Genomic DNA, 27334 nt, shown 5'->3' with positions numbered 1-27334 from the left:
GTAGACTCATTATTTCCCTGAACTTTAATTAAAGTTTATTTCCCAAAGCACCCTCTCCACTCTGACACAGATATAAAAGCCATCAGTGTTTATTATAAAATCAGTGCAGAAATAAATATTATCCTTCTATGTTTCTTCTTTGACAGTCAGCTTTAAACAATACACATAGTCATTGCGGCACCCGACAACGAGGGACTGTTCCCACACCACTGGGGATGAAAACAGCTCCCCAGGTAGAGTGAATGAGGCCAGCATTTGTCCATCTTGTCCATCCAGGATCCACACTGCGCCGTCTGTGGAGGCCAGGGCGACCAGAATCCCCCTCCTGCCCACAACAGAGCCATCAAACGCACATGGACTCGAGTACACCTTCCCTGTGGTCTGGAAAGTCCAAACTAAAGAGCCGTCGGCACAGTTCAAACAGTAAAGGCAACCATCATGTGATCCACACAGAACCCTCTGCTGGTCTGGTGTGACACAGGGAGAGGAGAAGACGGGTCCTTTTGTTAAAAACTGCCAAACCTGCAGAGAAACACAAGAGTCACACACTGAAGCATTACATTGTTTTAAAATAGCTTTGGCTCAATTTTCACAAGATTTGCTAAAGTTGTAATCCTTAAGATTTCAGTCCTGGCAACACCCGTGCGGTTTAATACTACAAGTCCAAGAATTCTGGGAGAAGCTTCAGAAATACAACAGAAGAGTAGTTGGTAACTTTATACAGCTCTAATACAGCTGTAGAAGAGTAAACCGTAAACAGTAAGGTGAACATCAATGAGTAATAATTATCATCAGTTTCCACTAACAATGAAAAGTACTATATAGAGAGGTAATTACTGAATGTGAATACATTAAATGGCTGTTGCTGAACAAAACGCTGACCATGAATAGTATCAAAAACCATTGCGTGAAAATCTTACGGATTATAACTTCAACACAAAATGCTATATTCCTCATTTTGGCCTCAAAATCTCACAAAATAAAACCATGTGTATCAAATTAAGTAATACATCACACAGAAGCATTATCAGAGCATCACAGCAATTCATATGTTTATTTGTAACGTTAAACAGTAACTAATTCTCATTAAATCAGAGTATACAATGGTCATATCCTCAAGATTATACTAATTGCAATGAGCAAAAAAACATTTTTTATGCAGAAGTCAGTATTTGAAAAAAGTGTAGAGTAAAAATGGCTTTTGGAAACTTTATTGAATATACTGTATTACTGCAAATGTACAGTAAATAATGAGGCCTAGAGTGTGACTTTAAAGTAAATCCTATATTCAAGGCAAAATAATGATTGTGACTGCACTTCACTGCATCAGTTTACTGCTTCTGTTATGGATCTGCCACAAGGGTTGTTTTTATTCAAAATACCAAACCTTTGATATTTTCATCACATGTAAGTTTAATTATCTGAAATATAGTAAGCTGAGAATAAAACATTAAACCACACTTTGTATGTCAGGATTGCATCGGTTTGGCTCTTTGCCTTACGAAACTGCTGTGAAAACTGAGCTAAATTTGTAAAATACCGTAACATAGTACACAGTGGAGAAATGCACCAGTGTGAGTTCTGCCTCTCACCAGTTTTCCTGTGTCGCTGAAGCAGCAGATGTTTCCATCCACCAAGCCGATCACCACATGACCAGAGGAGCTGTTTGGTGATGAGAAGAACGGGATGTCTCCACAGTGGGACCACAGGACCTCTCCACTGTCCTGGGACAGGAAAAACACTTATCAGACAGCAAAAGGGCACCAGCCGTCAAAACGTCCCTCAACAAAATGACAAAATTGTTCACTGAAGTTTGGTAATTTCTTTACTCACAGGGTTGAGACAGAGTAGGTGACCTCCCAGTGAAGCCACGTACAGCTGCCTGAGTGAGGTGCGGAGGCAGGGGGAGGAAAACACAGCTCCACCCCCACAATGACGCCTCCAAACACACTGCTGAACCTAAAAACATACATCACATACATTTACCTTGATTTATCTCTACCACATTTACTAGTTTAAATAAAGTTCACTTGATTAAAGTCTGACAGGTCACAGCAGGCAACACATGAAAAACATACTGCCACCACACACACACTAACACATATTCCTGGAGGACATTAGTGTAGCCCAGGGGCCCACCTGGCCATCAATCAAAGAAACAATGTATTTAATACAATCAATCAATGAATACATAAAAGGCTGACCATGACTGATGGACCTGAAAACAGGACCAATAAAACTGGTAATAAATATGAAATTAAACCTTACAAATTATGTCAAAAACACAACCCATATCTCAGACAACAAACAAATACCACATGTCATTCAAGTTTCACAGCTGTGGACATAAAACACTTCTTAGACACTAAAAATACCAAACAGGGGATGGTTTGAACTCTCCTCCTGGTTCTTTCCCCCAAAAACTTTTCTAATGAAATCAGGAGTCAACCCAACCCCGCAATACTACCAACCCCAATTGGCAGTGAAGCTGATTCCCCAACACAAAACAGCACAAAGCAAGACACTGGCCTCAAAACTCTGACAAACACTGAAAAACGTCCTACAGACCTCCGTGTATTACGTTTTCTGAGGAAAAACAACCTGGACTGTGTCTTTTTAAACACAGCATTAACACTTTCTGACCCATCCAAGTTATTTATTTAATTACATCAAAACAATATCTATTATACAATACATTTAGACCACCTGAACACAACCTTGTGGTAGAGGTGACTATGTCGTCTGTATTACTTTATGCCTTTCATTGATTCTCACAATTTTATAGTTTGTTGACAGACAACATCGATATTTCATTATAATGAAATATTAAGCTAACAACATTGCCTGCCTACAAACAGATTTTTATAGGAGGGGTATTAAGTGAACCCCATGAGTTAGTGTGCTTTTCAGGTTTGGGTTTTTCTTTTATCTGGTTCACTTAGCGTTGTAAAAAAAAAAGACATATCATGGGTGAATCATTCAATATACTGTATATGGTGCTTGATTTGTTTGATGTGGTTATGCAATTCAACAATTCCCATAGGTGCAGTGATGAGAAACCACTCTAAAAAGCGCAGACAGGTTGTTGTTTTATGCCAAAATAAAAGTTTTAACAAAATGAAAGTAGAAATGAAAGGCATATTCTTCTTGTTTTGGCAGTACTGAACAGGACACCAGTGTAATGTACACAGCTGTGAGTTTTCATTAAATCATTAGTAGTAGTAGGAGGAGTAGTATGTATCGTCATGTTAAACGCACTCACCTCTGGGTTCAGAGCGTAAACATGCCCATCGTGTGAGCCCACTATCACCAGACCTGTGAGGGGATCCACAGCAGGACAGCTCTTCACAGCGTCTCCCGTCTCAAATATCCACCGTGTCTTTCCAGTAGCAGCGCACAAGAAATACACACAGCCATCGTAGCAACCTGGGACAATCCAAAAATAAATCCTAAAGGCCAAGAACATACAGTCAGATATTTTAACACAGTATTCGGAGAGCTGATACTCACCTATAACCACGAGGCTCCCGCAGTGAGACACTGCAGCCGAGGCTTCAATTCTGTCCCCGAGAACTCGCTCCCACAGAAGGCTCCCGGTGATCAGGTCTAAAGCTTGGATCCTGTGAGAGTGGGAGCTGATGAACACTATTGTTTCATCCTTGTGTGAACCCTGATCTGTTCCGTCTCGTACTAGAAGCACCGGGGAGGCGTCCACACATCTGCCTGTGTCTGAGGACCAGCTCAGACTGAGGCCCAGAACATCATCTCTACGCTTCTTAATTGAATCCTTTTCTACGAGTGCATCAGCCTGGAAGTTTGCATTTGTCTCTGGATATCTGATTTTCATTTCTATCACCTCACCTGCTCGTCTTATAACTTTAACAGCCTGTTTCCTCCCCTGCAGCCTCTCTGCTGCTGTGGACTCTTTGCGTTCTCTCTTCGCTGGCACTACAGAGGGAGCATCGGCGTGCTGTTTCTTGGCCTCAGACAGCGATGACAGGCTGTTCTCGAGTGGCAGCAGCAGTGTTACTCTCGCAACATGGCGCAGTATGTCAGAGAAGGTCCCGTCGAGTATAACCTCCAAAAGCTCTGGCGAGGTCGCTCCCATGGCAGCAAGGATGTCTTCACAGAGGTGTAGTGCCTTCAGAGAATCTCCTCCGCTCAACAGGAAGTTGGATTCCTCATCAATGGTTTCATCTTCAGGAAGACCTAGAGTTTCCTGTCGATAGGTAGTTGAGTATAAACATATTCAGTCAACAGATTAAACCAGGAAATATTTAAATGTGGAGTTGTGTTGTCAAAAGCTGGCCATACCTGCCACAAGGACTGAAGAGTTTGCTTTAGTTTGGTGACATCTCCCCGTGAAGAATCGGACTCTAAAAACTGCCTCTGTCTTTGGTATATTTTCATAAGTGCCTTCATGTCTACTTTTCCTGCCATAAAACAAACATAAGAATAACTGAAACAGTAAAAGAATGCGTCCTCCTCAGGGGTGACTGTGTCTGATGCTCACCATGAGGAGTCAGGCATAAGGCCGGGACCAGCACCAGCGTGTCAGGAACGCTGTAAGACGGCAGCAGCTGAGACAGCTGGTTCAGGATGAGTCTGCTCAGATCTCCATCTGCACCACCCGTCTCCCCCTGGTGGTGCTTTACAGAAGAAGGGAGGCCTTCCAGAGGCTCAGCCGAGGCCGATGGTGTTTGTTCTACAGATGTGAGAGGGGAGGCTGTTTTCTGGTCTCCAGATGTGGACGCCACGACAAAGGCGAGCAGTCGAAAGCGTTCATACAGACTCACGGCACAGGCCTCCACCTGAGGCAGACTCAATATGAGCTGGAGGAGCAGAGTTGAAACATTAACACTTCGCCTTCTCCGCCTTCTCCTCTCTGACAAAATGTCAACCTTTCTTTCTTATAGGAAAAAAATTGCAATGACGAAATACCCAGAGACTTTGAAAAGATGTTCATTCATGTTCTTATTGAAAAATAACCCTATGGGAGGATTCCCTAACATAAGAACAATATGTACCTTAAAATATAAAACATACACTAATGTAAGGTATGGAAAAAGTGCACCACCGGTAATTTGCCTATATATTATATATTTTATTGTTTGTTTCTTTACTTTTTTCTATTTACACATTGTACTGCTTTTCTTTGATTTTATTTCATTTTAATTATTTAAATTTTTCTTGTGTTTTGTGGCTTTGATGCTGTACATATAAGTTACAAAACTCAACTTGAATATTGCTACAATAACGGCCATTTTCATATTTTAAAGCTGCACCTATCAATATTTTAATATTAACAATGGATCAAAGGACTACGTGTGATGTGAAAGGTGACGCTCACAGTGTTGAACCCACAGATAATTATCACCCAACTCTGCAGTTCCCCCAACTCTACTGAGCATTTTACTGCTGCAACTTTAATGTTTTGGTTCACTCTCACTGTTCTCATTAATGTTGTTTCCAGCAGCAGGAGACAGCTGTTTTCAGTGAAAAAGCTCTGATAAAGCCACCGTACACTATCTTCTCAACCCAAACGACTGACAGACACAGTTACAGATACACTAACTAGCTGGTGGATGTAGTGGAGCATTTAGCAGCAAAAGAGCCAGATATTTTTCACAGGAGTTGGTGAAGACCAAAATAAAGCTAAAAGAGATTTAATATTAGACTTACATTTGTCATGTGGCCACAAACATGACTCCAAATGAATGCTAATGTTATTTTGTGTCTGCTGGATGTGTAAATAGGCAACTCATATTCATATTAGTCTTATTACTATTATTATCATCATTATTATTACTATTGTTCTTTTATTAATATTAATATTGCCACTACCATTACATTATTATTATTTTAAAATTCTTTGGAACTTGTGCTTGTGCATTGTGCATTGTGCTACTGTATGCTCTCTTGCCACTATCGCCAAGTGCTTGCTCGTGGTGGCAATTGTTGGGTCTAAATAATATTATAAATAGTATGGCCTAGACCTGCTCTAGAGGACAAGTGCAATGAGATAACTTCTGTTATGATTTGGCGCTATATAAATAAATTGACTTGAATTGTGCTGACCCCAAATGGCCAAAAAATAAATTATTACTGCTTTAACTTCACTTGAGGATTGCACATCACTCTCTACAAACAACATCTACAAGCACGGAAACCTTAGAGACAAGGTTTTTACCTAACAACAGCGATACCTACAGTATATGTAGCACTGCCTTCAGTAGGTCACGATGTACCACCGATACCTTTTTATCACCTTTGTTGTTAAGTGAAACTTATGTTGGATTTATTAAATGTAATTAAAAAAGGTGTATATGACACTAAACATGAATAATATTTCTATAACATTTAGATTTGGCAAAGTACAGTATATACATAAAAACATCTTACTTGCTGCAAGCTGTCCAAGTTCACCCGTTTTCCGTGGCGTTTAATCAGCCTGTCTTTCCGTCCCAAGTAGCACAGCTGTGTGTCTTTGACATTCACCCAGTCTCCAGTAGCTCTCATCGTCCCGGGGATAACAGTCTCCTCATCATCCAGGAGACACACTCTGTCCTCTCCACCTGCACCAAGGATCATATGGAATTATGAGGATTTGTTCACCGAAATAACATTTGCATGTATGTGCGTGATGATGAGATCTTTCTCACCTATGAACACCTGCCCTTCACCCTCTGTAACAATGCGACCATGTTCATCTCTTACTTCCACCAGTGTGTCCATCAGAGGAGTCCCAAGAGGCACAAAGGAAACAGTGCTGAAAGCATGCAATGTTAAATAAAGTTGGAGCGACTGCAGCTTGTTTAACGTAGATTTAATAAATCATTTTAAACAGGGTACACTCACGGGCTGCTAGACTGCAGTAGAGACTCTGGTATTTTGTACGAGCAGGCCCAGCAGGACACCTCAGTGATACCGTAGACATTGTAGATGTGGGTTTTGTTGTCCTGGTGCCTCCAGCTCCTCAGCAGAGCTGGCGACGGGCAGGCCTCTCCACCCAGAGCCAACACCCGCAACGAGGAGCCAGACGACAACACCTCCTGTGTTAGGATGCGGTGCCCGAAGCGGACAAGCAGCGTCGGTGTGACCTGCGGAAACAAGAACATACCACGTTATAGTGACCGAAAAAGTCTTCCAAGCAAATTACAGGTTTCTTGACACTTGCCTGCAGGACAGTCGTCTTGTGATGCTTGAACAGCAGTCGAGCCAGTCGGCCGGGCATTTTCTTGATCACGGTAGGGATAATGAGGAGTTGAGCCCCGGATGATAAGGCCAGGAAAATATCCACCACAGAGGGGTCAAAGGTTAAGGGCGAGGCGAGGAAAACCACATCATCTGCACTCATCTGAAACAAAGATCTGAGCCAAGAGACGTGCACTTCTTAATATGTATCAAAATAACAACGTTTTAGAGACTAATAAAGACAAAAAGGTATAAACACTCACCTCAGGTGCAGTATATTAGGGAGTATACACTTGTGTGGCACCCTCACAATCTTTGGCAGGCCAGTTGTTCCAGATGTGTGTAGCACATATGCCAAGTCTCTGTGTGCAGCTGCATCACAGAGACCAGCGCCATCTGCTGTCTGAGCTCCGGTTTGTTCTGTTCCTCGTTTGTGCTCAGCGACCGGCAGCAGCTTGATTTGTATCAGGGTTAGTTTGAACTTGGGCAACACTACACAAACCTCCACAGATATGTGTTTGACGAGAGCTGCCTGCAATCGCTTGATTTGAGGAGGAAAGAAAATCAATGTAAATATTCATACAAAGCACAAAGAGGGAAGACTTAAACAAATCACAAATTCATGTTAATACTGTAAAGAAAATGCCAATATACAACAGAGTCAACTGTAGTGTATATGTATCTATATCTATTTTAGTGGATACATAAATACAAATAAAAGGATAAATAAAGTGCATATGACAGTATAATACTTTAACTTTCTTTAAATTCTCCTGTATGCACTTTACTTGAAGAAACTCAGATTTTTGGTTGCACTCAGGCTTTTGAAGCACCCATACACTTTTTATGTTTTGTCCAAGGCCCCCAGATTCTATGTATCAGTTGGTTTTGGTAATTTGATTAATTACATATATGTGAGGGGATGTGCATCACTAAAGTACAATAACAGCTATAGTGGGTCTTGGATCATTAGCTAATTTTGTGTCCCTGTCTTATTGTGTCAAAATCTGTTTTTAAGATGTTTATTATTTGAGTTTGTATTGTGCATATTCCCAAATAAAGTTCAAATAACAATAAACATTTAGTACAGCCTAGCAGCGGTTGGGTTCTGCATCTCTGGGCTGTAATAAAGTTAAGTCCGCTGTGCGCTTCGGACATAATGGGAACTTGGAGGCGACAGGGTTTACACAATGCAGGGAGAGCAGGAGGTGGTGGATGTGGTGTCTATAGGGGCCCAACAGATTAATCTGGCCATGATTTTGTCTGATGTTTAGTTGGTTTTCATACTCTGACCCTAAGAGAAACAATATTTCATTTAGCTGTATTTTTAAACTTGAACCTGAGAATCTTTTAAAGATTATTATAATTATAAATATAATACATATAATATAAATGTTGCACAATTAGACATTACAATTATTGTTGTATTTATATTCATAAAGTATGAAATATTCAACCTGCAGGATGTCGGTCTTCACAGCACAGTACTTGAGGCCACACTGGTTCATGACTCTGGCAGAGAGGAGTCCTGGAGCTTCTGGGTCCAGTGGGACATATGCAGCAGGTGACTGCAGGATCCTGGCAGACAACACAGGGCAGTTTATTACACAGCCACTCACCCAAGACATTACTCATTTGATATGGCACGGCAATTCAAAATTGGTCAGATACTGTGTTTTGACATGCAGTGGTAAACTTTGAACTCACCCCAGCATCCAGACAGGAGTGAACAAATCATCACAACAATATAGCCCAATCGCGCCGTTATTAGGGGAGCAGTTCTTTCGTAGAATATGAGACAGTTCACCGGCCAGTTCAACCAAATCTCTGTACAGCAGGGACACCGGGCTCTCCGACACTGACCCGCTGTCATATGTCACAGCTGTTCTGTGAGAGTGCAGAGAGGCAGCGGCGGCTACAAGCTGCTGCAGTGTCCGAGCATCCATACTGATGAGCCGTTCACGGACCGCCCGCTCATTCTCTATGGGTGCCGACTCGGGACAAAAACTTACAAATTATATTTTAATTCATATACTGTTCAATTCAGACGAAGGAGGGCTTGGTTATATCCAGACAAACCGCGGATGTATGAAGCAGACTCACTTTGGAAACTTGTTACTGTTTGTCGCGTTAAGATGACGTTTCAGAAAAATCATTACGTCCCACACTAATGGCTATTTCAACTGCTTCTGTTATATTCGTTCACCCCGAGATCGGGAAATCTGACTTATCGTGATCAGTCATAATAACATCCATATACAAACCAAAAACATAGCCTTTGTGGCTATTTTGTTTAGCAGTTTGTTGAAACAGATTGGCGGGAAGACGTTGTGTGTTTCGGGCATGTGTTTGATGTTTTATCTGTCAACTAAATGCTGTCCACTAAATGTTGTTGCACATCATCATGTTTACATTGGACACATTCTCTCCACCATGTTACTGACACAAATGTGTAACCCCGCCATCAAAAATGAAAACGTTGGTATTTGTTTTTTTAAAGACGTTTTGACTTTCAATTGAAATATTCAAGAAGGCTATTTTGGAAAGCACAATTTCTTAGCAGTAGTGAAGGTACCACGTGCACCCCGTCCAATCATCTGTCTCTATTTTGTGGCGAAATAATTTTGAAAGTAAAAGCGCCTTTTGTTTCAACTGGTTCTGTTAGCCTGTTACTTTCACCATCTATCACATCAAGAAAACCTACTTTTATATGCAATATGGACGCGTTTTTAAAGAAACAACTGTGTGACAATAGCCTTAGCTACAAAAGGTCACTGGATCGAATCATAGACAAGGTGTGTTGATGAGGCAATCGGGAGATGCTAACGGTGAAGTGAAGTAGCTAACGTTAGCTTAAGTAAGCGTTAACTTTAAAGACAAACTATGAAGATGTGAAAGACCGAGTTTGCTTACCTCTAATTGTTTTCAACAGTATTCAAAGCTTCAATACCAAGACGGGGGGATAGAGGTGGACCTCGAAAGTACAAAACCCCAAAGTAAGTTAACTATCGATAAAACGATATTATAACATTGTTTCTGCCAATGGTTTAATGCAAGAGACTGTGACTGTAACATAAAATTAACATACAACGTTACAGTACAGTAATGCGGATGTATAGTGTGCAGAAATAAAATAAACCGTGTTGACAGGCCATTTGAACATGAATAACGTTAGACAATACTTCCTTTGACAGCGCGTTTCTAACGTCCACTGGTTGAAACATAAGTTAGTTTAATTGTGCAATATGTGAGCATATTTCGGGTAAAATGTATTGTCTGTCTTAAGTGCTGAAATAATTATTCGATCCACAGAATATTAATTACCAACTCTTTTTAATTGATTGATTGATTAATCTGCCTGATCTCATTGTGTGTCTTTTCTGTCTTGACTCCTTGCGTGATGAAGCACTTGAACGCTACATGAAGCTGTCAAAAACAGAGCTGAACAAGCTGGAATCAAAGGTTTGGGTCGTTATGAACATACTCTGCAGCCACATATGACACAAAATACAGTGACCTGATTTAGGAAGCAGTTTTATGGACTGTTGTCACATTGCGAGTCCTCATTGAATTCAGATATGAAATATGTGTACAGCTATTATAATCAAACACTTATCCTCTCCTCAGAGCCTGACAGATTTGAGAGACGACTCATCAAGAGGTAAGTATCCATAACCTAAAACGAGAATAGCAATTCACAGAGATGTTTATAAATTGTATTTTTGTTAATCTGATTACTTTGATATTTCTTCCACCACAGCTCAAGACATTACAAGAGCCTCTCAGGTAAATGTACTGTATTTATTTTGACATTTCTGTCTATCTTCTATCTAGAATACCTTAAATTCATTATGGTTTATTTTCAACAGTTGGACTTCACGCATCAAGATGGTGGGGCTGATGAGATTTGTGTTTCGAGTGTTTCCACTACCCAATTGTCTGTGGAGGATGATGGTAAGAGAACAAGAAAGCAATAGACAAACTTTTTTAACACAACGTGGCCGAACAAGCTGTTGTTGTGTAATTTTAGGTGACGTTTCTCTACTCCCTTATGCGTCCCGCAGGGATGGCAAGGAGTGACACGAATCAGCTGACTGTGAGCTCCTTGGATGAGAGTCAGAGAAACCTTTCTGAGACGGAGCTCCAGCCCGAGGACCAAGATGAGGAACTGGAAATGTCTCTGAGAAGTCACGGCAGCTCTTTGGTGGAGCTCTACCCCAGCATGATCAGTCGAATAGAGAGGGCCTGGCATCGGCAGCATGTCCACGAGGCCGCTGAGGAGGTGCTGAGGAGGTACCGCAGATGGCGACAACAGTCAAAGAAAAGCTATCTGAACAACACCTTCATTGTCACGCTGAGACACACCAACAGCAACCCCAGAAACATGCCCAGCAAGACGCTGCTCAAGGAGAACTCAGACAGCCCCGTGAACCAGCTCGTGAGAACTGAAACTACCCCTCGCTCTCCCTTGCAGATAGTAACCAATCTGCAGCAGCAGTCTCCTGGGAGGGTGAGGGCCTCGCTGAGAAGGGAGCAGCACCAGCCTGTCCTCGTGATGGACTTCTCTGGTTACTCTGAGACCTCTAAACCAAAAGAGATCTCGCTGAATGAGACCTTCACTGTGTCTCAGCCGTCTCCTCCCGAGGTATCCCAGCTGGGAGAACAGCCCGCCACTTATGCTGTCAGTCCTTCACGACCTTGCTATCCCACTGCAAAAGCATCCTTGGACCTGTCTCTCAGGTCTAAAAGGCTTTCTCTCGCTGCACACTCACCGCAGACTGATGGGTGCCTCATGTATGAATCGGAAACCACTGCCGTTAAAGACAGGCCAGACATCTACGGCTCTCCTGTCAGGCAGAGTCCCATGAAAGCGAGAATGATGACCAGCCTCAGTAGATCACCTCTTGCATCTTCCAGAAGCCACAAAGCACATTTTGTGGAAAGCTTTTCCAGAGAGCCAACGAGGCCCAAACCAACGTCCACTTCTCTGTCCTCCCCTCTGCAAAAGCCGACTGTTCCACTGAGGATGCTTTACCCTCAAGACTCCCATCATTCCTTCCAGCCACAGCTGCGTTCACCTCAGTCAGCCACAGCAGCAGAAGGTCGCCACAGGCTCCGGCGGCATCTTTCCTTTGACTCGTCCCTGCCATCGGCCCGTGTCTCTTACTCACCAAAGAAGCTTGACGAAGACTTTATAAAACTCTACCACAAATTCGTCTGCCAGAACAAATCATCTTTCTTTAATGGGCCTCCCTGCCGTTTCTGTGCCAGAAGCTCTGAGGCCAGCAGGGGCCACTCGTCCTCAGCTCTGGCAGCTCTCGCCTTGTCGCCCCACCGCTCCGTCCTGAGGAAACGCCACAGGGAGCTAAGCTGGGACAGCCACCCCCAGTCCAAACGCTCCAGGGACGAGTACGGCGCATCCTCCCCAGGATCCAAACGCCATGGGAACGAGATTCTGAGGCGTTCTTTCTCTCCCTCTGAATACGAGCAGTCTCGTGATGGCCCCTCCTATAGCCCGAGTAAGCACAGCATGTTTCAAAGATTCAGCACCCAGCAGCGCTCAGCAGATGCACATAAGGAAACCTGGATGAGTCGGGGCCGCCACATATCTGCAGCTAACTCATCTGGCCTGGGTGAGCCTCCTCCATAAAACACTGTATTATGCTCCAGAAGTTCTTATTTATGTCCTATCTGCTGTTAAATTAAGCAGTTTGTGATAAGTTGAATCCTATTATCACTGATTCATTCAACAGGAGGTTCACTCGATAGCAAAATGATCAAGGGCTACTCCCCCAGGTAACTATAATGAATTCCTATATACAGTTTTTGTTTTCTGGCCTCCCAGCATTCTCGTAATCACCCTCTCTTCTTCCCCAACATGTGCAGAAAATGGCGGTGAACAGGGATTACACTGGCCTGCCCACAGAAGTCCTCAACAAGTATCGCTGTGGAAAACTATTGTCATGAAACAAATATCAATGTGAAAGGATTGTGTAGCAGTGTGAGGTTCATACAAATATTGGTGAGTAAAGTATACAGTAACCAAATGGGTGACACAGGAAACATTTATTTCACTCAGCTGGTACAGTGTGAACTCAGGAAACTAACTGTTACAACATAGTAAAGCTTGAAGTGGTCTTTGTATGTCCAGTTGCTTTCCATCCTAGTTAGTGTTCCTGTTTGGATGTTTTATTTTTTAATCAACTGAAATGTTATTTTTTGTGCTGTGGTGCATCATTACCTAAGTTAATACAGCTTCATGTTTTTCTTGTAATATCTATTCATTAAAATTAAATTGTCAATGTAAAAATGAAGTTTCTGGGAAAAAAACAAGTACGTGTTTTCATTGCAGTCATTCTGTTTATTATTTAACTCTTCAATTATACTCATGTAATGTTCAAAGTAAAGAAAACAAAGTACCCAACAGTTAGACCAAAAACAAGAGCATAGGGGGTAATTTTGGGTAAAAAAAAAAAAAAACTTTATGGAAAACAGACAATTTCACTTTTTGGTCACTAGCCTTGTAAGCTTCTGACACAGCAAATTCTATAATGCCCCTGTTGTGTTAAGGCTTTAAATGTGAAAATAGATTACATGGTAGCCTTCAAAAACACAAAAGCATCACTGTTGGGCGGTCTGACATGCACCTGTAATACCACCATCATGACATCAAGCAGTAGTAAACACACGGTAGATTTCTATAGCACTGCAGCAAGGTGAGTCTGCAACCACATTATAAGTAACATTTTCATGATGACCCTCTAGAGAAAGCACATGCTGTAATTGTGTATTTAATGTCTCTTAATGTCCCACATAGCAGTATTGAGATGCCCGAACACTTCTTTTCAAGCCTATAGAGAACATTTCATTCACGCTAATCAGCTGTGGGAGCTTGCAGTAAATCCACAGTGCTGCTGGTTGGTCATGGCGTTGGTACACCAGTTACCACTCCAGCTCCACTGGATATTTCCCAGTCAGGCAGGCAGTGCAGTGGCCCGCTCTCTTGCTGGACTTGTTACTGGAGTTGATCATCTTGTCCTTCTCCTGGAGGGAGGCGATTCCCTCCTGGACAGCTGATACCAGGCCCTCCACAGTCAGATACTGAACACTGTCAGCACCTGTAACAGCACAAGAGTTAACGGACTTGCACCAAACTATGATGGCACACATCATTTTGTTCTGATTATATGGGATTTGTCAAAGAATCTGACAAAGATACTAATATTTTGAACATTGTCAGTGAGATGTACTCCTACATTAGTACTTACCAATGTACCCAGCAATGTCCTGAAACTCTGGCTTGTTGGCAATGAGCTCCTCCTTGGTTGGAATATTGATCCCCATGTAGCAAGGGAACCTGATCGGTGGAGAGGCTACCCTGATATGGACCTGGCAAGGAGAAAATACAGGTCAGTATTTTAGTTAGTTTACTTCACCACATAGCATTAAAAACAATACAGGACAATGGCTAGAACAAACAGCAGGAACACAGTATCAACAAGCAACATGATTTACAATACATAAATACAGTAAGAATAAAAGGGCTTGGGAGAAGGGCTGGATTCTTGTTTTTGACACAGTTCATGTTCAGGTTGACACTAGCAGCATGTGCAGTTTCTAGTGTTGGGTTTTGAAATCGCGCCCACAGAGATCAACATCTGATATTTGACAATGAGTCAAGGAGTGATAATTGGTGACATTAAATATAGGTCCTGTTTAGAAATATTACTGATACAATCTTTTACACCACAGGAAAACATGAATAACCTACTAGTATTTATCCATGTATTGAACAGTGGTTCCAACTTTTTTTTTTTTTTTTTTTTTGCTTGTGACCCCTTAAAATAAAGCAGTGTCTACCTATGAGCCATCATCACCAGGTTATGGGCTTGTGGTGACTGACTGGGCTTTGTCTTTACTTTTCCCAACTTGTGAAGTGAACGTTTAATGTGATCGATCAATCAATCACCTGCTGAGCTGAATCTGACAGATCCTGACACTTCTCATGTCGTTATCAATATAGTTACTAAATATCGGATCACTGATTGATGCTGCCTTTATTGAGCTATGTAGCAGCATTGCTGGTTTTCGCTGACTGTTAATAAGCCTTATTATATTTCATTAAAGAGTAATCATTTCTTCTGACATCAGTGGAGTTGCTCTTAACTGCAGGTAAGGTGATAAGCCTATAAAACGAAGCGGGAAACAGTTTATTGAAAAATTTTTTGGAGACCTAAAGAGAAAATTATCCAGTTATTCAACACAAAAGCAAGATTATAGAAATGAAAGGAAAAAAAACATGTAATTTTGTGTAGGATGAATGTTTACTCCTTCCTTGCCTTTTAATCATCTTGGGACCCCTCAAAATGCAACCCTTTGTGGGGTCCTAATCCCCAAGTCAGGAACCACTTTTAAAACATCATCTGTAACATGACACCAAACAGACTATGCAACATCCTTAATCAACAAACCTCAGTTGCACCAGCTTCCTTCAGTAGTTTTATAATGGGGGAGATGGTGTTGCCTCTGACGATGGAGTCATCAATTAGCACCACTCGTTTCCCAGCAAAGTTGTCTGTCAGAGCCCCAAACTTCTTGGCAACTCCTAGCTGCCTCAAGCGGGTATTTGGTTGAATAAATGTTCTCCCAACGTAGCGGTTCTTACACAGAACCTCTATATACGGCAGCCCAGACTGTGAGAAGAGGACAAGAAGAGGAAAGCTTGTGAGGACAGAGGTCCATCAGGAGGTGAGTGTATTACAGCATATCTTTACAGAGTTAGAGCAGACAGCTTGAAGACAGACCTGCTGAGCATAGCCCAGTGCAGCAGGAGTTGCAGACTCTGGCACAGTGCTGACCATGTCTGCGTCTGTTGGAGCCTCGATTGCTAACTGCCGACCACAGCGCTGCCTAACAGTGTAGACCATCTGCCCTGCAGTACAGTGGTATAAAACACTGAACATGCAACACACTTTCATTTTGGGGAAGTATTTCAATAATTCTATGAGAAATCCAGACTGTTGAGAACAGAGAGGTATAAAAGGATGATAGATAATATATATTCAAACCTTCAAAAATAGAGTCCGGTCTGGCAAAGTAAACATATTCAAATATGCAGAAGGCAGGGAGGTCTCCCTCAGGGCGAGGGACAACACTCAGAGACTTGACTCCGTGCTTGGATATCTGGACTATCTCTCCTGGTAAGACCTCTCTGTAATATCTGAGAACCAGGAAAGACATGAAAATGGTCATTACCCACAACACTTCCATTAGATATTACATTGGTGGTAAAAACTGACTTGGCACCGATGGACTGGAAGCTGCAGGACTCTGATGACACAACCCACCCCTCAGTGCCCTCCTCTCCAGCACCTGACCAAAGGGACAAAGAATGACGTTAATCATCCACCAGCTTACACATCTGACCTCTGACCAAATCAAAGGCCTGTGACATTACAAATGCTCTGGCTTTGAGCACTGATAACCTCTTGTGAGGCCTTGTCTTTATCAGTAGTGGAAGTTATGGTATTTTAAGGACAAACATGTCTGTCATGTGTAAAAAACAAAACAAAAAAAAAATGTTGATAATACCTGAACTGTGCAGTTGAGAGATGGGAACAATCCGTCCAATGCAGAGGGGACGATTTCCGTAAGGGTCACGCACAGCATAGATAACATCTTTGAACATCACCAACAGTGAGTACGATGTAGGGGTCTCAGTCATCAGATTTTTTATTCTACAAAACAAACAAAAAAACAGGTATTTAAATAGTCTAGAGAAAAAAAAAGTTATTATATATTTATGCAGCACCAAGTCGTAACACTGACCTGGCAACCCAGTCTGGTGCGTCCAGCTCCTCCATAGGTGGAGTAAATGCCAGCAGTTGGGTGATGAGCTCGCTGTCTGAGCTGGTGGAAAGGCCTACACCATGGCGCATTACCTGCATGGCACATTTACAACAATTGATTCAGCATATATACAGAAGTGTCATTCATGCAAGCTAATGTTCATTTCCTTGCATATGTTTATTTATGTCTTAGAGAAGAAAGTTATTTAACACACACACAAGCATAAAACTGAGCAATTAAATAGATGTTACACATACTGTATATAAAGGCCTGGTCTGTCATTTGGTTATGTTTATTTGTGCTGATAAGATCCAACAGAGAGTATCCAGGAAGGGCCATTGATATGCAACAGGTTCAGTGAGAACGAATGAAGGGGCCATCCTCACCTTTTTCCGCAGGGCATTAGCATTAACCAGCTCTCCATTGTGTGCTACAGCAATCTTGCCATGCAGAGTGTCAACCACAAAGGGCTGGCAGTTCTGCAGCTCTGAGATCCCAGTAGTTGAATAGCGCGTGTGACAAATACCGAGGTTACCATAGCGCAGCTTCAGAAGAGCCTCGGGTGGGAAAGCAGTGCTCACTAATCCCATTCCCTAAAAAAAAAAAAAAAAAAAAAAAAAAAAAAAAAAAAGAAATTGCTAAGAGGAATCAGTGAGAGCCATTTTCAGTTACACAATCTGCACAAATAATAAATAAATAGTCCTAAACAACCATCATAGTAATGTTCAATGTAACTGTGTCAAACTTTGTGTTTGTGTGTACATGTGTGACTGTAATCATGAGTTTTTATTTATGGTGCACCTTTAATGAAAAGCAGCTCAAATGTTTCCTGTTTTTGACAGTGTGAGTTAAACTATGCTTCTGTCTATAATTATACAAGGGGCTTCTAGTCATGATCGATGTTACCTTGTGGGCTGTGTATGTGGGCGGACTGGCTCCATTACTTGTGACAATCCCGGCACTTTCCTGACCCCTGAGTAGACACAAACAACCACGTGTAAATTGTGTTAATATATCATTGGGAGCTGAGTTTTAGAGTGAATGATCTCTCAGTCTCTCCGAGACATGAATAAACCTGTTAAATTCTAAAAGCTTTATGGGCCTTGAGGCAAACCAAACTGGTTTGATTCGGGCAAAATAAAGCAGGAATGAGGAGCAAAAGAAACAGAAACGTCTGCCTCTCGGCTGCCATATATGGAGAGTCGTCTTGCTGCAGTTTCAGCCTATTTACCAAGCTGCTTCTCAGATTACAGTTGGACCCGCCCCCTCAGCACACAGCTTAAGCCAGTGGGGAGGCTGCTTTTCTGCATGGAGGCGTTGCTTTCAGGCTTAACCGCCTGGTTGCCTAGGGAACCGGGCAGCAGAGACAGACGGATTGGGGGAAAGAAAGCGTTTCCAGGTCAGCTCAAACATGGAGAGAGGAGCAGAGAGACAAAGAGGAGGTGATAGGGAGGTGGTAGAGGAAAAAGGCTCGGTGGAGAGGCAGTGGGGGGAGGCAGAGGTACTGGCTCTCATGTCAGTATGGGACGAGGTGGGAGCTCAGCACATAGCTGAAAGCAGAACCACATTTGAGTTGATCTCAGAGCGTCTGAGGAGGCTCAGTGTTGTGCGCAGCTGGTGGGAGTGTCAGGCCAAGTGCAGGAGCCTGGGACTTCAGAGCAGGAAGCCTGACGCAGCAGCAGGCACTTCAGCAAACTACAGCCCAGGAGTGGATGGAAGGCCAGTGGAGGGCTGGGAGGAAGAGGTGGAAGATGTGGGTAATCAAAGAGGAATCTACCCTTCCTCAGTCACTATCCCAATGCAGGAAGGTAAATGCAGGTTCAACCCCAACTGTAGTGCTGACGATCACGACATATGACAACACATTTTTGTATTTTCTCAACTTACAGATCAGAAGACAAACAAGCATGTCAGTCAAACTAATTTTAGCCTCAAACTGAAGTAGAAAACTTTTGCCTGCTCTAAATATTTTAAACACAATCTCAAGTCAGATTAGATTAAAACATTTTGATACAAGCTCCATCTTATTTCTTTAATCAATTGAGCCAAGGATAACACTGTGTCCATGTGTGTGCAGGTATCAGGAGTCGAATCCATCGGGCTCTTCCTTACACTGCGGGTGTGGCTGAAGAAGGGGGCCGCCACTGGACAGATGATGAGGTGCGAGCACTGTTGTGCGTTTGGGCTGACCGGCGGATTCGAGAGCGCTTGAAGTGCACGCTACGCAACAAATCCATATTCCAAGAGATGGCCCATCAGATGCAGAGAAACTTTGGGGTGGTACGCAACTGGAAACAATGTCGAACAAAATACAAGAACTTGAAATATGACTACAAGACTGCTAAAAGTGCTCACACTGCTGGAGGCAGCAGCGCAGGAGGCCCGGGCAAGTACATGAAGTTCTTCGATGAGGTGGAAGCCATTCTGCTGGACCGGGGACTAGAAAACGGGACCATGGAGATGCAGAAGAAGTTGTATGATGGAGAAATGGGAGCAGGGAGAATACAAACACCAGCACAGACAACAGCCTCAGAAAGTGAGGTTGTCATTGAAATTGATGATGGTATGTATTCAGTCTGCAGTGCATAGAGTAGTTTTGTATTCAAGGCTTAAAAAGAAGAATCCATTTTTCTACTACCTTTTTTTTAATCTTCAGATGACAACAGTGACGACTACGATATGGACGGAGACATGGAAGTAAAATGGAGAGGAGCAGGTATGCCACATCAATAACCTGTGCAGTTTCAATTCAATTTTATTTCTAAAGCGCCAATTCATAAACAGAAGTTATCTCATTGCACTTTTCCTATAGAGCAGGTCTAGACCGTACTCTTTATAGTATAATTTACAGAGACCCAACAAATCCCACCATGAGCAAGCATTTGGCGACAGTGGCAAGAAAAAAAACTTCCTTTTAACAGGCAGTTTACAGTATATGTAATCTTTTCTTTCCTTAATCTATTTTTATTCACTCCAGATGCCCATCTGACACTCGCAGATCCATCCAGCTCTGACCAGTTCCACGTGGTCACGGTGTCGGACACAGGTCGAAACTGGAGCGACCAGGAGGTGCGAGCGCTGGTTCAAGTCTGGTCAGATGAGCGCGTGTGCAGGCAGTTGGAGAGCTCGACTAGAAAGAGAGACATCTTTGTCCAGATCTCCAACAGGTTAATGCAGCAAGGCATTGAACGCGACTGGAAACAGTGCCACACCAAGTACAAAAACCTCAAGTACCTTTACCGTTCCCTCCAAAGAGGAAAAACTGATGAAGCTGACCCAAGACGCCTTATGAGGTTCTACGATGAGGTGGATGCCATCATGAATCGCACAACTAACGGCTCACCACATGACACAGGAGCTGCAGACCACCAAGCAGATTTGGACAGGCTTACGATGTTGGAGGACTGTGAGGAGAACGCTCATGCAGATGTCTGTTTGACAAAGATGAACACAGTGACCACAATGGCGGGAACGATGGAGGAAAGAACTTGTAGCCCTGATTCTGTCTCATCTACAAGCCTCAATGTTACGCCAAACGATGAAGAACCGAGGCTGCACACAGTCCAGGAGCTTCGCTTGGATCAACAACACAGATTAATGAGTAAGCACAATATCTTTATTTATTCATGTCTGGTGGGCAGGTGTGTGATGAAAACAATATTATCAATTACCAAAATCCATTAATGAAACTTACAGAAACAGAGATTCATAGCATCTAAAAACATTCAAGCTTTGTTTGACTTCACTTCTCTTTTGTCTTCAGAAGTGCTGTCATCAACTCACATGTACAAAATTCCAATGTTACATCACTTAAATCTAATTTATGATCTCCCAAACTTCAACCAATAAGTGCATTTTTTTAAAGGGTCAGTTCACTCAAATTGCCATGAAACATTGTCTCACAGACCTCGCTGTGAACAGTTTTTATAGGGACTATTTTTTCTGTAGAAAGTAGTTCCAAAGTGGATTATCCTGAGTCACAAGGACGATGTTTAAGAAAATACTTTAAATAAATGATAAATAATTTTGGATACATTTCCATTCAGTAAAATTAGTGTAAACACTGGAGATAAAATGAGATTTATCACAGTGTTGTATAATAAAATAATTGTATAATAATAACACAACAATAAAAATCTATCCATATGCCCAAATAAAACTGGGTAATGTCCCAGCCTCTAGGTCTGTAAGTTATCCCTTGGCAGTGATGCAGGTCTACAAAATTGTTTAGTTTGAAGAAGTCACAAAGTCTGTCTGTCCAACTCATTTTAAATAGCATGTGAAAACATTCTATAAGAAAGGCCTGTTGTCTATGAAATGTTTTGTTTTTTGCAGGCTCTTCAGAAACTAGGGCAGAAAAAGAGGACACCTATTCAGCAAACAGAAGAATGAAGAGGAAAGCCGTGGATCAAGGTTTGAAATGTGCCTCCCTCTGTAGTCACTTTGTATGTCACATGACTTGACTGAAGCCTTTGCAATTTCTGACTCAGTCCCATGATCTGCCATGGAGCCTCATAATGAAATTATGGAGAAGGGTACGGCTGTAACTGCTAACAAATGGCACAACTCATGATGAAGTCCACTGTCATGAGTTGAAGAGAGAAAGAAACTTTGCTCATCCATGAAGAAGATATGAAATGTTATATTAGCATTACTTTTTTTTTAACAAATAACAGCATTCAGGTAATGTAAGAATAATAATCTGAATTTAAACTTGCCTTTGTTCCTTTTTTCAGACCCCACACTCCAGACACCAGTAAAAAAACTGGCCACTGGCTCTAACTTTGCCAATAACTTGAAGGCCTGGTGTAAAGAAGAGCAGGATCACATCCCGATAATAAAGATCAATTCAGTCCGTTCAATGGCCTCCCCTAATCGATCCCCAGAAAGAGAGGTAATATATACTAATCTCATGTGACAAATAGTACAAAATGTTACACAACCAAGGTAAACTGAAGAAATTATTCTTAAAACAGGCTGTAGGAGTCCAGAAAAGACATGATGCTGCTGTGCTGGAAGAAATGCTGCAAACTCAAAAATGATACAGCTCATTTCTGTCTTTTAGGAGTCTGCTACAACGACTAGTCGATTAGTAGATTGATAGAAAATTTTATCCACAACTACTTTAATAATTGAGTAATCATTTTAGTCAACATCTCAAATGTGAGAATTTGATGCTTTTCTTTGTCATATAATAATAATAAGCTAAATACCTTTGGGTTTTTGGGAACTTCTGTAGGTCTGTGGGAAATTTTAAGAGGCATTTTTTTTCTATTTTCTGACATTTCATAGTCACTGCGATTAATCGATTGATTCAGAAAATAATTGGCAGGTTTATCGATAATGAAAATAACCGTTATTTGCACCTCTACATCTTCTAATATTTTAGAGTGAATTTGTCACTCAACATTGAGTTTATAGTGACATTTATCACACTTAATTTGGGGGAACTTGTTATTAGTTTTGTTCTTGCTCATATAACGCTTCTGTAGCCTACAATATATTTCAGCAGTGCCTGAAAAACAATGTTGCCTCGGGACAAATATTTTCTTCGAACATAAAACACTTTTACTTGCATATGCGTTTGTTTTCCTGTAGTAACCAACTGTGACCTGTTAAGTCAATTAATGTTAAGTTAAATGTCAACCAATGTTTCCTCTTCGACTTGACACAGGAGTTAAGCTAAGCTATTTTTAGCCTATATAACGTTAATGATACTCCCCTAATGTAGCTGTAGCAATGGCTGCCAAACTGACCTGTTTATCTTTAGCCGTCGTTTTGATAAAAACCACTCACGTTAGGGTACACACACCTTATGTAACCTACCTGTGCTGTAAAGCCACAAGTCCCAGAGTTAAGACCTGGGCCACCTCCAGCTGAGTGGGCCACTCTCCGGCAGCCACACACCCGAAAACCCCGCACTCCTCTCCAATACCGGACTCCTCAAACTCCATCTCGCTGCAGTCTGTCCCGGTCCTCCGTTAACCCGTGAGACAGTGTCTTGCCTGGTTGCCCGAGCAATCAGCGCGTGCGTGCCTGTACGCGCTCTGATACTGGTGACCGAACACGTGCAGCAAGGGCTGACTATACCGTAATATTACAATCTACAACGTGGCTCGTTAAAACAACATAAACTCAGCTGACAAGTGGCCGTGAAATCACGAAAAAAATGGCTACTTTGAGACAAGAAAAACAAATCACAACGTACAGCTTTAACTGAAGAAACGGGCCACCAGCACTGTTACCACATAAAATAATCAAGATGGATAATCAAACAACTTGAATTGGCGTGAATACACGTGGTATTTTGCGATGAGGAAGACAACGGCTAATCGAAATTAGCTTAATCGATTCGGTCATGCGGCCAATGTTTTTTTTTCTTGATGAAGTTTAGCTAAATCAATCTTCTTCTTCTTAAAGAGAAAATGGGGGTAGTGTGGTAGATAAACTCCAAAAAGTTCTTCTTGCTAATATTTGGTGTTTGAGCATCTTCCCCACACGTGGTACCAAAGCGCTTTTCTGATTGGGTTTGTGAATGAACTAAGGGATGTGATTGGTTATCAGAGCACGTAAGACTTCCTTCTTCTGCTGTCTCTTCATCTGACAACCTAGCAAAGTTGAGCGGCAGTCTGGTCCATTTTGTGTTTTGTCTTTCAGGACTGTAGGTCTTTAAGGAACACCAACATGGCCTCCGCACCAGGTACAGTACAACAATGAATGCGTGTTTAAGAGCATACGTTAAATGTGCAGCATTTAATTTGTGCTTTTCCTTTTCGTGCGTGCGTGGGGTTTATTTTTAGAGTTGAAGATCGGCCAGAAGCTAAATGAGGGAAAGACGAAGCAGATTTTTGAGCTCGTAGACCAGCCCGGACTGGTTCTGGTCCAGTCCAAAGATCAGATCACCGCTGGGAATGCCGTGAGGAAAGACCAGATGGAGGGCAAGGCTGTCATCGCCAACAAAACGACGAGCTGCGTATTCAAGCTGCTCCAGGAATCTGGTGAGGACCCAGTAAAGTTATTATAGTCAGTAGATCCCTTCAAAAGATCCTCTGCCAGTGTGCGTCATACTCACCCTAAGGCAACTTTCCCACATGTTGAGAAACATGATTTTGTGAGTGGATTAACGCCAGAAAGTAATTACTGCAGAATAAAGGTATCTTTTATTTATTTTTATTGGCACTTCCTCACACACAACTTTCTTTAAATAAATTAATCCCACTAGGTTTATGTGTCGCCTTTCAGTGAGTGAGATAAGGGGTCAGACTGTATTCAAAAAGAGACAGCCTTTGGCCTATTTACTTTTTCTGTCAGCTGTTGGGGAAACAGAACTCTACCACTTTCAGCATTTTTAAAAAGTAATTTTCTTCCAATTTTTATTTATTTATTTTTTGGTCCCCACTTTTTCACTTTAATTAACAACAAACTAGGAGCATGGTGCGTGCATGTTTGACATTAGGTCCAAAAAATCCCCAGATTACCAAAATGACTCTCCGCCTTGCTTTAATTTAAAAGTAATTTGGTAACTGTAACCCACACGGCACTCATGAGTGTGGTGTGCGTCAGCCAAGCTATGGTAATGGCTGCCTTGTGACTTGAAACTTTGCCGCGTATAATTCACCGGAACTAACCACATCCCACTCGCTTTAACTTTCATTTTAGAGGTATGATGGAAAGTGAAAGTAAAGGTGTGTTTCAACATCTATCTGTAATCCAAATGAACACTGATGGATAAAACTATAATACTGAGTTTCAGTTGTTACACTGCTTTGTTCACAGCTCTTGACACAATCAAGAGGTTTGGGTTTTGGAGCCCTAAGGGGGGCTGTGTTATTTTAATATCTGCCCTTACTTCCAGGCATTAAGACTGCCTTTGTGAAGCAGCACTCGGACACAGCGTTCATCGCGGCCCATTGTGAGATGATTCCCATTGAGTGGGTATGTCGGAGAGTGGCAACTGGATCATTCCTCAAGAGGAATCCAGGAGTCAAAGAAGGCTACCGCTTCTCCCCCCTGAAGATGGAGATGTTCTTTAAAGTGAGTCTGAAACCTCGCCTTGACTGCCTTCAATGTGTTTTCAGTCTTTTTGAGTGCTGCAACTTGACTCAAAGTGGCCAAATGTCAAATCACAGCCATCTTTACGTAATAAGTTGCTTTCTGATATAGGATGATGCCAACAATGATCCCCAGTGGTCAGAGGAGCAGCTGCTGGAGGCCAAATTCTCTCTGGCTGGGCTCACCATCGGTCAGTGCGAGGTGGATATCATGAATCGCAGTACTGTGGCCATCTTTGAGATTCTGGAGAAGGCGTGGGCCACTCAGAACTGCACGCTGGTGGATATGAAGGTATGCTGTGCAGCGCTGCCCTCTGCTGGTTAATCTGGTATCCTCTTGTGGCCACTTTCCTACTGAACTCTTGTAGCTGCTTCACAATTTAGGAGGATTATCTTCCTTTGCTTCTAGATCGAGTTTGGCGTGAATGTGAAGACTCAAGAGATTGTCCTTGCTGATGTGATCGACAACGACTCATGGAGGCTGTGGCCAGCTGGAGATCGAAGCCAGCAGAAGGATAAGCAGGTCAGGACTTCTCTTTTGGTCTTGCTATTTCATTTTGACACTTTTAAGAATCGAGATAAAAGCAGAAATAACTTGTTTTCCCCTCTTTCTAGGTGTACCGAGACCTTAAAGAAGTTACCCCTGAGGCAATGCAGATGGTTAAGAGAAACTTTGAGTGGGTCTCTGAAAGGGTCAAGGTACACTGAACCTATTGTCCCAATCTACTCTTTATCAGGACAGGCTTCCGGCTTTCGTTTGCTTTTGATCCACACGTTGTAACAGACACACACAGTTATATCATTATAAACTAGTTATCTGAGCTTTGTTGCTCTCCAGTTTTCTCATTTTCAAATCTCAAATCTTAAACTCTAATTCAAAAAGTGTGTGCTGGGTTTCTTTATCATGCAGTAAGTTTTTACATTCAAGATTGTTTCTACAAACAATTTTAAAGTTACTCTACGTAAGTTTTGAAAGAAGGAAAAAGGACATTCTTTCTCTTTTAAAAATTAAGTTAAATTCATGAGCAATTAAAGACTCAATCAGTTCATTACACTCAGGGGTTTTTCTGCTACAGCCTTATTTGGTCAGGTCTGACCAGTAGCTTAAAGAGGCTAATATTAGCTTCTGTTAGCAAACTTTAGCTTGATATTGCTATGTAACAGACATTAGTGAGTCAGTTCAGTCAGTCTTGAAGATTTTCTCTACTTGTGCTACTATTACGTTTTAGCATTTATCATTGTCACACTGTGACCACTGATCAGCTAAAGTTACATAGTGTCGCTTTATGTGGACATACAAACTGGGACTTGCATGGAGCCTAATGAGTGCTGTGCTGTCTAGCTGCTGCTGGAGCCCAAGGCCAGCGGCAGGGTGGTGGTTTTGATGGGCTCCGTCTCGGACATGGCTCACTGTGAAAAAATCAGGAAGGCCTGTACCTCGTACGGGATCCCCTGCATCCTGAGAGTCACCTCGGCACACAAAGGTCCAGATGAGACACTCCGCATCAAAGCAGAATATGAAGGTGTGTATTCTTTTTAAACATGATTTTGTTGTGAGAATTTTGTTATCGATCATGTCATAATATGTGTATGCTTTTCCTCAGGTGATGGAGTACCGACTGTGTTTGTGGCTGTAGCCGGCAGAAGTAACGGCCTCGGTCCGGTGATGTCTGGAAATACTGCATATCCTGTCATCAACTGCCCACCTCTCACTCCAGACTGGGGTGCACAAGATATCTGGTCATCCCTCCGCATGCCAAGCGGTAAGTGTAGCACTTCCTGTATTTTGTCTTAAATTATTAGTCACATGTAAGTTTATGCATCATAATAACTGAGCCTTCCTTTTGTCCCCCCCCTGCAGGTCTTGGGTGCTCCACAATCCTCTCCCCCGAGGCCTCTGCTCAGTTTGCCGCGCAGATCTTCGGGTTGACCGATCACCTGGTGTGGTGCAAACTGAGGGCCTCCATGCTCAACACCTGGGTGTCTCTCAAGCTGGCTGACAAGAAGTTGCAGGCCTGCAGCCTCTGAAGTGGCTCAATACCCCTTGTGAGCCTAGTGTGCTCTTTTAGGGCTCTACTGTCTGTCAGTGTCTTTGTTTACCATGAAAACTCACAAATGGTATACTTTCTAACACACATAAATCATTCCATTAAAAAGAATGATTAAAAGCTTCCTAATTAAAGGCTTCTGTGGTTGTTTCGTCCCATTTTAGACTTTTTTTCACAGCAGACTGTTTTACA

General features: G+C 42.2%; 4 protein-coding genes across 10 annotated transcripts; 2 read left to right on the top strand and 2 right to left on the bottom strand.

The window, feature by feature from the left end:
- Positions 1–9: 9 nt before the first annotated feature.
- On the bottom strand, positions 10–9622 carry aasdh (aminoadipate-semialdehyde dehydrogenase). Its single transcript, XM_044198348.1, has 14 exons — positions 8902–9622; positions 8652–8772; positions 7458–7735; positions 7178–7370; positions 6859–7100; positions 6663–6769; positions 6403–6575; positions 4514–4832; positions 4315–4433; positions 3511–4219; positions 3263–3426; positions 1834–1959; positions 1593–1724; positions 10–522 (listed from the first exon to the last, which is right to left on the bottom strand). Exons 1-14 carry the CDS (start codon positions 9138–9140, stop codon positions 127–129), a joined length of 3318 nt encoding a protein of 1105 aa, XP_044054283.1. The 5' UTR covers positions 9141–9622; the 3' UTR covers positions 10–126.
- A 151-nt stretch (positions 9623–9773) lies between these two features.
- On the top strand, positions 9774–13527 carry si:dkeyp-117h8.4 (uncharacterized protein LOC572032 homolog). 4 transcript variants are annotated; one of them, XM_044198354.1, is made up of 9 exons: positions 9774–9989; positions 10127–10190; positions 10601–10656; positions 10822–10855; positions 10955–10980; positions 11064–11148; positions 11259–12827; positions 12948–12990; positions 13081–13527. In XM_044198354.1, exons 1-9 carry the CDS (start codon positions 9912–9914, stop codon positions 13091–13093), a joined length of 1968 nt encoding a protein of 655 aa, XP_044054289.1. In that variant the 5' UTR covers positions 9774–9911; the 3' UTR covers positions 13094–13527. The 4 variants fall into 4 exon arrangements, with proteins under 4 accessions (XP_044054289.1, XP_044054290.1, XP_044054291.1 ...); XM_044198355.1 differs by having other exon boundaries at positions 9883–10022; XM_044198356.1 differs by having other exon boundaries at positions 9977–10051.
- On the bottom strand, positions 13242–23559 carry ppat (phosphoribosyl pyrophosphate amidotransferase). The gene is made up of 11 exons (XM_044198358.1): positions 22870–23559; positions 17950–18016; positions 17430–17636; positions 17023–17135; positions 16786–16931; positions 16494–16566; positions 16263–16414; positions 15999–16126; positions 15666–15887; positions 14463–14583; positions 13242–14312 (listed from the first exon to the last, which is right to left on the bottom strand). The coding sequence occupies exons 1-11, from the start codon at positions 22995–22997 to the stop codon at positions 14137–14139; spliced, it is 1533 nt and encodes a 510-aa protein (XP_044054293.1). The 5' UTR covers positions 22998–23559; the 3' UTR covers positions 13242–14136.
- paics (phosphoribosylaminoimidazole carboxylase, phosphoribosylaminoimidazole succinocarboxamide synthetase) lies at positions 18440–27276 on the top strand. 4 transcript variants are annotated; one of them, XM_044198349.1, is made up of 15 exons: positions 18440–18851; positions 19121–19606; positions 19700–19759; positions 20021–20644; positions 21379–21456; positions 21780–21937; positions 23701–23743; positions 23844–24041; positions 24899–25077; positions 25207–25386; positions 25504–25617; positions 25710–25793; positions 26437–26617; positions 26699–26857; positions 26956–27276. In XM_044198349.1, the coding sequence occupies exons 1-15, from the start codon at positions 18455–18457 to the stop codon at positions 27120–27122; spliced, it is 3108 nt and encodes a 1035-aa protein (XP_044054284.1). In that variant the 5' UTR covers positions 18440–18454; the 3' UTR covers positions 27123–27276. The 4 variants fall into 4 exon arrangements, with proteins under 4 accessions (XP_044054284.1, XP_044054285.1, XP_044054286.1 ...); XM_044198350.1 differs by lacking the exons at positions 18440–18851; positions 19121–19606; positions 19700–19759; positions 20021–20644; positions 21379–21456 and adding an exon at positions 21533–21578; XM_044198351.1 differs by lacking the exons at positions 18440–18851; positions 19121–19606; positions 19700–19759; positions 20021–20644; positions 21379–21456 and adding an exon at positions 21661–21682.
- The last annotated feature ends 58 nt before the right edge of the window (positions 27277–27334 follow it).

Source organism: Siniperca chuatsi, linkage group LG6 (genome assembly GCF_020085105.1).
Source record: "Siniperca chuatsi isolate FFG_IHB_CAS linkage group LG6, ASM2008510v1, whole genome shotgun sequence".
In the NCBI taxonomy this organism is placed as follows: Eukaryota; Metazoa; Chordata; class Actinopteri; order Centrarchiformes; family Sinipercidae; genus Siniperca; species Siniperca chuatsi.
Note: the sequence above shows the minus strand (reverse complement) of the source record. Positions and strands in the feature narration are given on the sequence as shown.

Excerpts from the sequence above, each read along its gene's own strand:
- aasdh (XM_044198348.1), bottom strand. The coding sequence starts at position 9,140 with ATGGATGCTCGGACACTGCAGCAGCTTGTAGCCGCCGCTGCCTCTCTG. Across the intron at positions 8,773-8,901 it reads ACTCCTGTCTGGATGCTGGG|GATCCTGCAGTCACCTGCTG; the intron begins GTGAGTTCAAAG and ends GTTGTCTGCCAG. Across the intron at positions 4,220-4,314 it reads CTCTTCAGTCCTTGTGGCAG|GAAACTCTAGGTCTTCCTGA; the intron begins GTATGGCCAGCT and ends ACCTATCGACAG.
- si:dkeyp-117h8.4 (XM_044198354.1), top strand. The coding sequence starts at position 9,912 with ATGGACGCGTTTTTAAAGAAACAACTGTGTGACAATAGCCTTAGCTAC. Across the intron at positions 10,856-10,954 it reads GAGAGACGACTCATCAAGAG|CTCAAGACATTACAAGAGCC; the intron begins GTAAGTATCCAT and ends CTTCCACCACAG. Across the intron at positions 12,828-12,947 it reads AGCTAACTCATCTGGCCTGG|GAGGTTCACTCGATAGCAAA; the intron begins GTGAGCCTCCTC and ends TTCATTCAACAG.
- paics (XM_044198349.1), top strand. The coding sequence starts at position 18,455 with ATGGAGAGAGGAGCAGAGAGACAAAGAGGAGGTGATAGGGAGGTGGTA. Across the intron at positions 25,078-25,206 it reads AGATGGAGATGTTCTTTAAA|GATGATGCCAACAATGATCC; the intron begins GTGAGTCTGAAA and ends TTTCTGATATAG. Across the intron at positions 26,618-26,698 it reads CATCAAAGCAGAATATGAAG|GTGATGGAGTACCGACTGTG; the intron begins GTGTGTATTCTT and ends GCTTTTCCTCAG.
- ppat (XM_044198358.1), bottom strand. The coding sequence starts at position 22,997 with ATGGAGTTTGAGGAGTCCGGTATTGGAGAGGAGTGCGGGGTTTTCGGG. Across the intron at positions 16,932-17,022 it reads GCACCAGACTGGGTTGCCAG|AATAAAAAATCTGATGACTG; the intron begins GTCAGTGTTACG and ends TTTGTTTTGTAG. Across the intron at positions 15,888-15,998 it reads CACTGGGCTATGCTCAGCAG|TCTGGGCTGCCGTATATAGA; the intron begins GTCTGTCTTCAA and ends CTCTTCTCACAG.